The 14,101-nt window shown below is 44.2% G+C and overlaps 1 protein-coding gene across 1 annotated transcript; it reads right to left on the bottom strand.

Annotated features, from left to right (window-relative positions):
* Window positions 1-3,597: 3,597 nt before the first annotated feature.
* On the bottom strand, window positions 3,598-12,505 carry CCDC71L (coiled-coil domain containing 71 like). Its single transcript, XM_077783635.1, has one exon. The coding sequence runs from the start codon at window positions 12,329-12,331 to the stop codon at window positions 11,483-11,485; it is 849 nt and encodes a 282-aa protein (XP_077639761.1). The 5' UTR covers window positions 12,332-12,505; the 3' UTR covers window positions 3,598-11,482.
* Between the last annotated feature and the right edge of the window lie 1,596 nt (window positions 12,506-14,101).

The following is a 14,101-nucleotide window of genomic DNA, read 5'->3' as shown; positions in this document are numbered from 1 at the left end:
TTGACAACTAAACTGAATATATCCACAGCTCCCAGTAGCTGACGTAGGCTGAAGCAGGAATTATATCACTGCTATGTTTTTAAGTCCTGCTTTAGCTAAGTTTCTCCAGCACTGCTCAGAAACTCAATGTATTCTAACATCTATCTTTAAAACTTTTGGTTTATTAGAAACAATACCTAAGCAACTGGGCTTCAGTTTTCTTGTAGGAGGTATTACGGGAGGCAGGAACTAAAAAGTCTGTTGTAGCATGACACCACAGCAGTCTGTGGGAAGCCATACATGAGTATATAACCTCCTCATAACACAGCCTTCCAGCTGTTCTCACGTCACATTAACTGGTGGGTTTTGGTCTTTCTGGACTGTGAACTATAAATGGGACAAAACTTTCTCACAAGATGCCCTATACCCAGTGCTTTATGGATGCAAGCCCAGAGGGGTGTGAGTCCTGGAGAAGTACTTGCCTATTTGGACAGAGGCAGAAAAACAACCAAAAAAAAGATGGTCAGGAAAAGCCAAAACTGTTGCTCTTTGTTTCTGATAGTTGTATCCACAGACCATCTAGGTATATACAAAGGTAGTTGGTTTATCATGGAATTGCACTTCCTTGGTTATTTGTTCTGCTGCTCGGTGCTTTTCTCTTGAGAACATCTCTCTAGGATCTGTCCCTAGAAAACAGCAAGTTATTTTTATCTCTGAGCTAGACAAAATAACTCTGCTGGGGGGCAAAGGGGATGGCTGAGAGGCCACTTAACAGAAGGCAGGAGAGATGGGGCTCACACTGCACATTTGGACAGGCTGTGAGCTCTTCTGTGCTTACAGGAACCAGCTTGGGGAAATGGCAGGTGTCTTGAAAACCCTCTGCACCAGAGGCTGCTGAGGGGATAATTCACTGGCCGTGCTGTGGTCTGCAAAACCAGCAAAGGGGAAACTGACCTGGGCAGGAATGTAAAGGACACTGGAGCTTCCCAAGCAAACAAGAAACGCTATTTTATCCCTTCCCATTCTTTGAAGAAAAAAAAAAAAATTAGACTAGCAGAAAATGGTTGCCAGTAGTAACAAGGTGTTTTAACGTTCTGGTGGTTTCTGTAGTAGTGAGAGCTGTTGAGCACAGTTTTATGGGGACATATATTCTGTGTGGAATACAGACCTAGCATCAGCTCTGTGGGATTTGTAAAGACAAAGGGAAAGACCATGCCTTTATCACTTTGTGAGACAATTTACATTTATCACCTTCTCCCCCACTGTGAGCTCCATCTCACCCGGAAGGGGAAGGAAGGAAAGGAAGGAGAGGAAGGAAAGGAAGGAAAGGAAGGAAAAGAGAAGCTGAAACAGCAAGGGGTGGATGGTAAAGGAGTGGTGCTGTGGTTGCTCACAGATGTAGAGCATCCAAGAAAGATGACATAGGTGTCTGAGAAGGAACAAAATAGTCACAAAGAACTGAATTCTGGCAGTTGCAAGGAAATCTGAAAATGCAGCAGGTCCCTTGTGCAGCAGGAGACATATTTACAGTATTATGTTACAGTATTGATAACTACACACTGATGTAGGTCACTACACAAACAGCAGCCATTGCCTTTGGGCCCAACTCTGCTATTTGCACTGGCACCAGTGCAGTGAGAGGGTGCAATACAGTGTCAAACCTATCACACCCTCAGATACTGTCTCATCTCCAAGATCAGCCAGCCCTTTCCCTAGGTATGCCTGCACTGTTCATCAGTTCTGGGTCCGAGCTTGTGCTCAGGCCCAGCACCTCTACCACCCATGCTGGTTTGTGAATGCTGAACTCCAGACCTGCCTGGAATGGTGAATCCTTAAATACTTGCATTATGCTGTCCCATGCTTCCAAATTTTCCTTTACATAGTCTAGACAGACTGACATCAGCTGGATTGAATTAAAGTGGCATGCCATGAGACATCCTAAAACTTGGGTTTTAGGACAGCCCAGACAATTTATGTCTAAACTGCAGCTACCACGATGAAAAGAAAATGGGTGGCTAATATGGCTGAAACTCTGTAACATGTCCTCAAATTCAAATTACAGATAGTCCCAAAATAATCATTGGTGTATGTGATGGAATTTCTGTGCACAAGAAGCCTAGAGCCAGAAACAGGATGTGCTCTGGGCTTTGCAAACCCATACAATTTAAAATAAATATTTGTAAGCATTCCCAACTTTCATGGAAGTAATAGAAGACTGCTTTGTTACCAAAGGTCATCTCCACTTCCCCACAGGTTCCAACATCTGGGGAATCCTCATCTGACCTAATTTCAATTGCTCAAAACTGTGCATAGAGAAAGGCAAATTGTGTCTTCCTACATTGTCCCTGTGTCCTCTCCCTTTCCTATAGCCTTGCTCTTCATCAAAAAAACCCAAAACCCTGACCAAACCACACACCCATTCTCAAACCCTATAACCATGTCAATGAATCCTCTGATATAGATGTTTTTATACATGCAGCAACTCCCTTCCCTCATGTAATTCTATTCTGGGAAGCTGCCTAGCTTTCATCATGGGATGGGCAAGGTTTGCTGGTTGCAGTTTTGTCAGGAGCCCCCTTTAAATGGAAGCAAGCACCGGTGTTCAGCTCCCATAGCAGCAAAAAGCTGCTTCTCTGCATGACTCTCTCATCTCCTGAGGTGCCTGCTGCCCAGACAGATTCCAGACAACTGTCTCCAGCCTGCTGCTCCTGTTCACAGGCAGGGTCTGGCTCCCTCCCAAGCCTTGTCTTGTCTGACCCATGACTGCCAACTCTGGGATTTTATTGCCAGGATCATGGTATTTGTTGTTTTTCTTACTGTCCATGTTCCTAGACTGAGAAAACTTGTCATTCAAAATTAAAATTAGATTCTGTTATTCCTGAAGGCAAAGAAAATCTTGAAAAGCATGATATTTTGTGACTTGTAAAAGTTGCAGGTACATATATATAATTTTTAAATATTTTGATTTTTTGTAAGCCTATCTTGTGATGGTGAAAAGTGAGCAAAATTATTTACACGTTAATTAGCAACACTGCTGACATGAAATACTATGTCCGTGTCTGGCACTCCATTTTGGCAAGGCAGGAGCTGCAATTCTGATGTGGTGGTATTTCACATTCTGTGCCCAAGAAAAAGCCCTACACAATATAGGAGGGCAACAGCCTTACAGACCCACATTTCAGGCCACCTTCTCCCAGGGAGGGAGTGCTGTGGGAGAGGGGGAATGCTAAGCATCAGCAGGGAGGATACAGAAATCCTAATATCCTATCATGTGTGCCAGAGTTGTGCCCAACACAAGGACCCTCCTGCCCAACTGACCTGTTCACTTTTCATGATCCCCTTAGGTAGGTACTTAGCCCTGCACTAGACACTACTAGCAAGAAAACCATAGAGATAACAATTAAAAATAAATTATTTCCTGCACTCATTGATATATTGTTCTCCATTTTCAAACACCAAGTTACTCAAATAATGAACAAAAAAGTCTAAGTGGCTTTCACCTCCATTATCTTTTCTGGAATGGAAGCTTTCAAACATTGAGTTTAATGAAGGACTGTTGGCAAAAATAAAAGATGTTTTTATAAAAATGTCAACAAAATAAGTCATGCAAAAACAGGCTGCTTTGTGCTTTCCTTTTAATGGGACATTTTTCATTAAGACAAACTTATTTTTCAAGATCATTTCAGGCAGTTCTCCAGATTCCAGGAGGTTTTGTTTCATTCAAATTGTTTCAAGTAGTCCATGATCCCAGAAATTATGATTTTATTTTTTTAATAGGAAAGGGAGTTTTACATACAGTGAAAATATGGAAGAGAAAGCTGGACGTGAGTTAACAGACAATGATACAAGTGTCAAGTCAAATCAGAAAGGTACAAAAACACCAGAGAATTATTAAGACACCTGGTGTGATAGAAAGGTTTCCACTAGATACTGGACAATGAGGTGAAATTTATGTGCAGATGGAAGTAATTTATGCACATTTGTTACACAAAAGATCATTATTTATTGCTAATAAATGAGCACATTTGATGTATCTAGTCAGCAGTCAAATACTTAATATGTTTTAAGAGCACCTAGGGTATATTCTCTGTAGCACAACTCACTGCACTCAGGAATTCTGTCAAATTACATGGAGCTGCAGTGAAATGTTGGATCATTAAACAAAGGTAGTAGTAAAGTAGATGGAACAATTTTTAAAAAAAATTGACAAAAATTTCCTCTACTTTCTCCTCTACCTCTTTCCACTTGTCCAGAAATCAATATTGGGATGTTTCTGTTCAACATCATTAATTTTATCATACAAGATGAGATGATAAAAAGCTCCAAATGACATTATGGCCACAACGTACAGATTTTACAATATCAAAGATTAGCACCATCTTTTTTTCATTTGGATATCATAGAGTTATAGAATTGCTTGGGTTGGAGTGGACCTTAAAGGTCATCTAGTTCCAATCCCCTTGCCATGGAGAGGGACACCTGTCACTAGACCAGGTTGCTCAAAGCCCCATCCAACCTGTCATTGACCACAGCTCTCTGGCTGCATCCATGTGGCCAATTCCTTACTCACCAAACAGTCCACCCCTTCAAATTCACATCTCTCCAATTAAGAGATAAGGATGTCATGTGGGACTGTGTTGAAAGCATTACAGAATTCTAGGCAGATGCTATTGGTTGGTGTTCCCTTGACCATTGCAGTCACTCCCTCATAGCAGTCACCAGATTGGTCAGGCACGATTTGCCCGTAGTGATCTCTCAGAGCACCTCTCTGTCGTTCGTGCACCTTAACATTGCTTCCATGAGGATCTGCTCCCTGTCCTTTCCAGCCACAGAGAAAAGGCTCACCAGTCTGCAGTTCCCTGGGTCTTCATTTCTCCCCTATTTAAAAATAAGAGTGATGTTTCCTTTCTTCTAGTCTCCAAGAACTTGGCTTGACTGCCATGATTTTTTAAATATGACAGTGGTTTGGCAATGCCATCAGCCAGTTCCCTCAGGACCATGGGATACATTTCCATATGGGAAAATTTGCCCCATTATTGTTTCTAATTCATTCTCTCCCTATTCCTTTTCTTTTTATGAGTAGTTAGGAGGCCTTTAAAACATCTTTTATCTGTGCTTGCTTGTGGAGGATGTTGTTTGACAAAGTTAACCTCTGTAAATCCCTTCCAAGCTGAGTTACTTTGTGTTCCACAGACACAACTTCCTGAGCAATTGATCTGTCTTTGGAAAAAAAAAAATAGGGTGGGCAGCTCTTAAAAGATTTAAACCTTGACTTCTTGAAAGATCTAGGAATGAAAAGAAAATCGGACTATTCCTTAGTATAGCCTAAACTACAAAGTACTGAGAATTTCTATGAAAAACCACACCTGACATTTACAACCACATTAAAGCCAACTCAGAATCAGCACTGCACTGTTTCTGTCTGTTCACAGGATAAGGTGTTCTGTGTTTTTTTCCTGGGAAAAGTACTTAACTGGAAGGCATTTTGTGACTGCACTGTGTGACCCTTCCTGCTGAAGGCCATTCAACAGCAGCAGGAACTGCACTTCAGTATTTCTCCTAAGAAAAAATATTGGGTTTAAGATTTTCTGCCTCTGGTTGCTTCCTCTCTTAAACTATCACTGTGAAAGTAAAAGAAAAATCAGATACCCATTCTTCTGGAAGAGCTAAATTTCCCTCACAACCTCCCAAGACCACAAGCGCTACGTGAAGATTATACCACAACTTTTTAGTATTAGTGGATTTACCATGAGGCAGAAGTCTACAGAAACCTTACTGGAAAGGGGTTTCTGGATGGGATAACCATTATGAAGTACACAAGGTAAATTCCAGGACAGATTTCTGTGGCCTTGAGAGTTTTGGTGACCCATGAAAATATGGGGCATTTTTAGAATAAATGTGGGACATTTTTAGAAGATATGTTCCAATGGGATTGGACAACTAAAACCTACAAGAGAAGCCTCTGTAGGAGAACTGCTTTGGGGATTGAGTGCATGTGTGCATGAGTACATACATACACTATTATTAATTATAAGCTTCTGTAATTATATGTACTATTTGTAAAATTTAGCCTTTGCTATACATAATTATGTATGTGTAGTTGGGAAGTCATTGCTATCTGGAACCCTACACCAGAGCTTAAGAATGAAGAGTAAGCACAGGATAGAATAGGGGACCATGCCCTAACCCACACTTTCTCCTGTATTTCAAGAAAACTTGCATCACTGGTCCCAAACTGTGGCACTAATTCCCTTTGGCTGAGTAGACACATACCCTTAGAGAGAGAAAATGAATTGTGTCAGCTTTCTATATAATCTGACATGTACAGTTAATTCAGAAATATATGTTCTTTTTTTGCCATTTACCTTACAGAGACATGGGATATGTTCAGTTATAAACTTTAACAGTTCTGGGATGTATAAAGTGGATGGTTGTTATTTCAACCACTCAACTGGAAAGGAAAAAAAAATAATAACATAGTATCTTCATTTTAGAAGTTTTAGGAATTCATGGGGAGATGTAAAGAAACTTCTTTTTTCAACAATACTTTGAAAAGGCATCTTGTATCACACAGACTCAAACCCAGACAAATAAAAGCAGTTCAAGAGAGTGGACTTTGCTATGCCACTATCATCTCATAACTTCAACACTATCAATGCTAATCTTCTATAATCACAAATAAGAGGCTGAAAGAAAACCAAAATGGAAGCTTTCTTAAAGCCCAGTCTGTCCCTGTACCACACACTTTTCTGTTTCGCTGCACACCTGTTTGAGTAAAAATGCACAGAAAAAAGGTCCACTTCTTCCATCTCCTATAATGTTGAGTACTACTTAGCAGTTTCATGAGGAGTTTTACAGTAAATAAATGGGTAAGTAAGACTCTATTCTTGGAATCAACCCTAGAAAACATTTTTTTAAATAGTGGCAAGATTTTTTTTGTAATTTTATGAGGATATTTAAGTATTAACACTGATTATGTATATATATGCTTTATTTTTACAGTATGTAAAAATGGCTTTGCCTTGATTAGGGATAAGACATGTTCCAAAATGCTCCTACATAGTCCTACCACCACATATACTGGATGCCTCATTATAGTTGAGGAATAAACCATCAGCAGCACTCCAACATTTGGAGTCACCACCTGAGCAGATTCCCTACCACAGAATACTCTGGGATGGGTTTGCCTCAGTCTTTTTGGTTAAGGCAGTTATGCTCACCTAAAATAAATAGTGGATGAAAAAGCAAGATGTTCCCTAAAAACTGTGATATTCAGTAATCTTTTCTCACTTAGGGAAGTATTTATTGTACAGAGTTAAATGGTCCAAATTCTTATAACATTGTTCTCCATAACACAGAACTTCAAAGTTTACCCTTACAAGTGTGACAAAGGGGGCACTGAAATTTGTGTCTTTGAAGTCTAGGGCTTCTAGGATCTACCTTCTTTCTTGATATGAATTGCCTCATTTCCATGAGGTACTTATATTCACTCTTGTCAATCTAGTCCTTTGCTTCCAGATTTTCTGTGTTTATAGACACAAGCAAAACCTGAGCATTTCAAATCAAACAAAACTCCCTGTTCAACCCCAAATCACTTGTTTTCACTCACACATACAAATCAAAATTTTTGTGTTGGTCCATTGGGCCAAAAGGAAATAGAGATGCTTTCTGTATTACTGGCTTCATAGGCATGCAAACTTTGGGCTTGAAGTACAGCCAACACTTATTACCATAAGTCAACTATTTTAAAGAGCATAAAGAGCCCAGGACTGTGCCTTGCTGAAGAAGCAGTAAGTGAACAATTAGTTGGGATCAATGCTGATATCTTCAAACCAGATTCACTCTGCCTTTTGCTTCGGATAAACAAGGAAATACACATACACACAACATTCCCTACCCCTTCAATGCAAAAATCCAATAGAATTGCCTTCTGCAAATGCAATGATGCTCTGCACAGGGTTTGGGCATATTAAGACTTTTTGTTGTTTAAAGGCCAGCAACAGAGGGTTTCAGAGACCAGTTGTACACTTTGATCCTTTTGATGTGAAGATTTTCATGTAACAATAGAGTTCAGGAGACCTCTTGCACTGCATTCTCCTTTTATTAGCTTAGTCCTGAACAATGTACTTGTGCAATGACTCAGAGGAAGGCACTGCCTCTTGAATGTAAAGACTACACCAGGCAACTTGCTAGACCAGTGGTCATCTCAACTGACATCCAGAGCCATCGTCCAACTCTTTTTGGCACTAAGACATTTTGAAGTTCAGTAAACTTTGAGTGACTGGTTGAAAATCCAGATCTAGTAAAGAAAATAGCCCATATTATATTTTATAAAGGAAGCTCATAAGGGAGGGAACCAGCAACAGAGGCTACCACAAAAATCCTATTTAATATGAGACTACCCATGCTGACTAAAGTAGGATGGGCATTGTACACTGGATTTATTTGGGGCCTGAATTTTGTCAGTCTCAGAATTACCCCCATGTGACAGGATGTTGAAACCACCGAGTTAAATCAAGCATCTCACACTTCTCACACTGCTCAGTGTGGGTGCAGGAACAGCTACATGGAGTTAGACCAGAGGTTTGTCTAATCCATTATGCCAACTCCAACACCACACATATATGTAGAGTACAAAAACAGTATCATCCCTTTTCATTTAAAAAAACCTGACTGCTATCATGTTTAAAATCATCTAACTCAATATTGTGGCAATACTGCACACCCCTTCCCAATCTTCCTCAGATCTGGTCTACAGCTAGAAGACTGAACAGAAGCCAAACCTAAAACTGAAGAATTTTCTGCTTGCTTGGTTTCATCAGATGAACACAGAGAGGTAGGTGGGAATGGCACCATTGAGAAGGAAAAAGATGGGGGTAAACTAGACCACAGACAATCCTGTCCTGGATTGCTACAAACTGCCATGAATGCAATAATGAAATAAGCTGGTCTAGTTTGCCTGTGACCTGTTGGCTTTCACACCCTGTCCTGTACTCAGAACCTTTGCTGACCTATTTCAGCTCATTACATTGCCAGAAAACCTGACCAAAAATTTCCCATTCTTAACTGACTTCACAAACTGAAATAGCTCAGTTAATAATCTATAAATGCAGCTGTCAGAGGAGCTCAGACATCAGTGAAACTTCAACCCAACATGCTAACGAGGTAACAGCAAAACACATTATACACCCAATAAAGCTCCCACTTCTAAACCAAGAAGTCAAAGCACAACCAAGAGAAAAATAAGTAAGTCTTACTCATAGAGCCCCCAGAGAAAAAGCCACTCAATGGAGTTATAGGTTACTTCACTATATTTTGTTCTTACATAGAACATTTCAGGATATGCCTCCGAACAAGGCAGCACAAATTCAATACTGTGTCTCCCATATCATACCTCTGGCAGCCTTAACTCCCACCCTTGAAATCTGACCTAGTCTGTCCAGGAATTAAGAATCTGCATGAGCCAAATCCTTAATTTTATCATCTTTCTACAGAGCTGAAAATAATACTAAAAAACCCCTCAACCTAACAGTGGGAGCACTGAAATCACCTATACACTTTAAGAACTAGTAACAAAACCCTTGTGTTTCTGCAGTAGAATTCCAAAATTTAAATACCTGGAGCCTCAGCATCTGGTAACTCTGCAGCTTGCCTCACTGGGTTTTAAATCAACCCAATTTTGCTTTTACAGTTAAGCAGGTATTATACTCAGAGGAACAGCACAACAACATGCACCCTTGAACTTTCATTTAATTCACTTCTGAAACGCAACGTGGCACTACTGCAGCCATCAGCAGACGGTCTAACATTATGTAAACAATTTCAAAAGCCAAATGGATGTAGAATAGATTAAGCATTAGTTTGGAAGAATAAGGAGTTTGCAGTTTCACTAAGAAAGAAAAAAACCAACAAAATATACGGGTTTTTAGAAGAAGCTGGCTGCTTTATATTAACACTAGCAAGTTTTTACAAGCATCCCCTACACCATCAAGATGTCTTACTGCCTTTGTTAAAGGCAAGCAACAAGAAGTCAAGAGACATCAGAAATTTTAAATCACCAAATGATTCTATAAGCAAGTTGTGAGGTTGTCCATTCCACCATGAAAACTCGTTAGTCCCATCTGCCAGGATAGTTGGAACATAAGCTGTGTATTACCCAGCATTTCTTAACCCTCTTGCAAACAAAAAAAAATAATGTAAAAAGAGAATAATCAATCACTTTCTCCCTCACACGCACCTTTGCTCCTCACACACCAATTGCAAAGCATAAGAGCTAAAAAAACCTTTAATAAACCAGATTAAGGAGAGACTGCCTATCATATAGAATGACTATGTTATTTTTCAGTCAAAATAAGCTACATAATGACTTTTTCATCAGTCTATTGTGGAACCCATTAAAGGTTTATAAAATTAATTATGTGCAAGTAATTATATTAAGCACGATTATCCATCATTAACCATCTCACAACCAGAGGATGAGTGTTAGTTTGTTATCGAGTGACCAGATATCAAGTCTTACTCTTTCTGCAGAGAGAGGCACTTCAGTGTCGTATCTGAGTCATGGAAGCTGTCAGTACCAATGCTGGATCATAGTTCACCTCCAGACACCTATATATTGCTTTGATAAGCAGTTACATTCTTCTCAAAGCCACAGCTCACTGACACAGAGCACCTCAGTGGTGGTGTACTTCACCAGGAACCCATTCCTGTGCAGTTTCATTGAACTGAAACACCATTTGTTCTTTGACTTTTATTAAGTTCACTTAGGTTGACCAAATGAGCTTCCCTAAAGTAAACAGGGTTATAAAATATCAGGATGATTCTATCTTTAGGTGCTCCATAGAAACAAATACTTAGTTCAACTAGAAAACTTTAAAAATGACTTTAGATACAAAAGTGTAACAATTATACTGCGCGATACATTTTTATATATCACTAAACTCATGAAATTAAAATTTAAAAAGTTTTTGCACCATCAACAACAGCCACAAGTCCTGAACCTCCATTCTTTATGCATCCTTTATCAGAGTAAACTGAAACTTGGGAATGCTTGGGATTCAAAATACCCTGAGCACATACTAGTGCAACACCACAAAGCATACATAATCCATCGGAAAAGGGGAAAGGGGGGGGGAGGGGGAATAAAAAAAGGCAAGAATCAGATGGTGCTTTATTATACAAGCATGAAAGTAAGTTCCTTTGGAAAATAACTTCTTGGGTGGACTTCTGGACCAGTGAGGTAGCCCAATGGGAGAGAAAAAAAAGTGGAAGTGGAACTTGGTCCCCACGCGTGATACCTGTCAGGCGGTCCCAGCCTGGGGCGAGGCCGGGGCCCGGCAGGCCGCCCCCCGTGCGGCGGGGGACCCGGCGCCGCCCGAGCGGGCCGTAAAGTGCAGCAGCAGAACACGATCCAGACAAAAGCAATGTAAACAGGTGACTGATACCGGTCTCTTTGTCCGCACCGCGGCCAAGGTGAGGCGCGGGCAGCGGAGCCCCCGCGGGCTCAGGACGGTGCCACGGGGAAGCGGCGCACCCACACCACGGGGGACAGGTCCACGCCGAGGATCCGCTGCGCCCGCCGCCGCGCCGCCGCCAGGCTCCGCCGGTTCCACATGCTGCCCCGCACACGGATGGTGGGGAACGTGGTGAGCCGAGGGGTAGCCGCCTTCCAGATCTCCTCCAGCGACTTGCCGCCGAACGGCTCCCAGGCGGCCGCCGCCGGGCTGCCCTGCTCGCTGTCCGCCTGCTCGCCCGGCGGCTCCGCCGCCGCCGCCTCGTCCTCCCGGGCGCGGGGGCCACCGGCCGCGGGCCGCTGCCGGCCCCGCTCCCTCCTGCGGCGCCGCCGCCGCCGCCGCCGCTTGGCGCTGCCGCCCGCCGCCCCGGCCCGGCGCTTGGCGTCCGCAGCCGGGAGGCGCCGCTTGCCGGCGCGGCGGCGGGGCCGCTCCGAGGGCGGCGGCGGGTCGGGGACGACGGCGCGGCAGGAGGAGTATCCGTAGACGTCCTTACTGCGGAGGATGACCGGGGAGAACTCGTGCTTGAGGCTGCAGAGGAAGTTCCACAGCTCCGAGTCGGAGCTCATGAACTCCGTGGACTTGGGCATGAAGAGCCTGAGGGCGTCGCCCAGCGCCTTGGTGCCGGCGAAGGAGACCTGTGAGCGCGAGTACACAACTTTCTCCGCCTCCCCCTCCAGCCCCCAGGCGGCGGCCGCCGGTTCGCCGCCGGCTGCCGCTGCCCCTGCTGCCGTCGCCGTCGCCGCCCGGGCTCCCGCGGCCGCCGCCGCGGCGCTCCCCGCCTCTGTGTTCATCTTCCCGGCTCCTCTCTCCAGCGCCGCCTGCTTCCTACAACGGGTCATGGAGGCAGCGGGACGGGGTGGCGGGACAGACGCCGAGAAGGCAGAGCGGAGGCAGCGCCGAAGGCAGGCTCCGGCCGCTGCCGGGCGCCCGCCGGGTGCGAGCGGCGATCGATGTCCTGCGCCCAGCACAAAATGGCGCTTTAAAGTCCCGGGCGGGGCCTGCGCGCGCCCGCCCCCCCTGCGCCGCCCGTTGGCCCGTTCAAAACGCGTCGGGCGGGCCCGGCCCCGCCCCGCCGGAGCCGTGCCGTGAGGGCGGCGGCGGCCGGACCCCTGCCCCCGGAGCCCGCTGCCCCCGGAGCCCCCGGAGGCCTCTGCCCCCGGAGCGTGGTCCGGCGGGCTCCGCCGGCCCGGCCCCCGGCGCCACGCCGAGCCGCGATGCCGCGTCTGCAGCGGGTGCCCCTTCCCTCGGGACGAGGCCCCCGCATGGCGGGGTGAGCGCGTGTCCGCAGCGCGCCTCGCTGAGAGGTGAGGATCCTCACAGGGCGGCTTGTAGTGTGAAATGTCTTGGAGTAAGGATTGGGTTGGGCACTTCGATGGCCAAACTCCCCGAAGGAGCAGCCATGAGAGAACTGAGACAAATAAAAATGGGCCAGCAGATATGATACAGTGAAACGCTTTACATGATATTGAATACATCCATCCTGTTGCAGAGGAATTTTTTAGCATGACCTTGTAGGCTGGTCAGTCAACGACATCATAAGTCATGGAATCACAGAACAGTCGGAGTTAGAATGAACCTCTGAGGTATCTGGCCCAACATGTGTGCTTAATCATAGCCACCTAAACCACGTTACCCAGGACTGTATCTGGATGGATTTTGAATATCTCCAAGGACGGTGGCTCCTCTCTCAGCTGACCACCAATAGTACATGATGAATCAGAAAGAATCTGTGCGAGGTGAAGGTCAGATTTGATATTAGGAAAAAGTTCTCTGAGAGGGTGATCAGTCACTGAACAGGCTCCCCACTGAAATGGTCACAACACCAACCCTGTTAGAGTTCAACAAGCATCTCAAGGACACTCTTTGTTACATGGTTTAGTTTTAGATATTCCTGTGAGGAGAACAGTTGGACTTGATGATCTTTATGGATGCTTCAAACCTCCCTGGGCAGCCTGTGCCAGTGCTCAGTTACCTTCAGAGTGAAGTTTTCTGGTGTTTGGAAGGAACCTCCTGTGCTTCAATTTGTGCCCATTGCCTCTGACTCTGTCAGTGGGCACTTCTGAGAAGAGCCCAGCTCCATCCTCTCTGTGCCCTCCCTTCAGGTACCTGTATAACCTGATGACCCCTGAGCCTCCTCTTCTCCAGGCTGAACAGTCCCAGCTCACTCCGTCTTTCTTTACAGCAGAGGTGCTCCAACCTCTTAATCTTTGCAGCACGTTGTTGGACTCTCTCCAGTGTATCTGGATCATGCTTTCCAATACTTCAGATTGCTGTCACCGGCAGAGTGTCTTGCTATATGTTCCTGGATTGCTGCAATTATACCAGAGCACTTTCCAGCACCCAGAACAAGGTGCCAGCAAGGGCAGAGGTGGTTTAACCTACTGTACAAATCCTATCTGGAGTTTGATTAGACCCCTAACTAATTACTTTCTCTCAGCATGAGTAAAGAGAGAGGAATAACATTTTTCTTCATAGACAGTCTTTGTTCTGTAATTAATCTTTCAGATTAGAATAGGGAAATCTTTTATTCTCAACTCATCAAGAACCTAAATTGAAATGTCTAGAAATCCAGTCAAGTAAGAGGCAGAAATTCTGCATAAGAAATTATT

Source organism: Lonchura striata, chromosome 5, assembly GCF_046129695.1.
Source record: "Lonchura striata isolate bLonStr1 chromosome 5, bLonStr1.mat, whole genome shotgun sequence".
Taxonomy (NCBI): Eukaryota; Metazoa; Chordata; class Aves; order Passeriformes; family Estrildidae; genus Lonchura; species Lonchura striata.
Note: the sequence above shows the minus strand (reverse complement) of the source record. Positions and strands in the feature narration are given on the sequence as shown.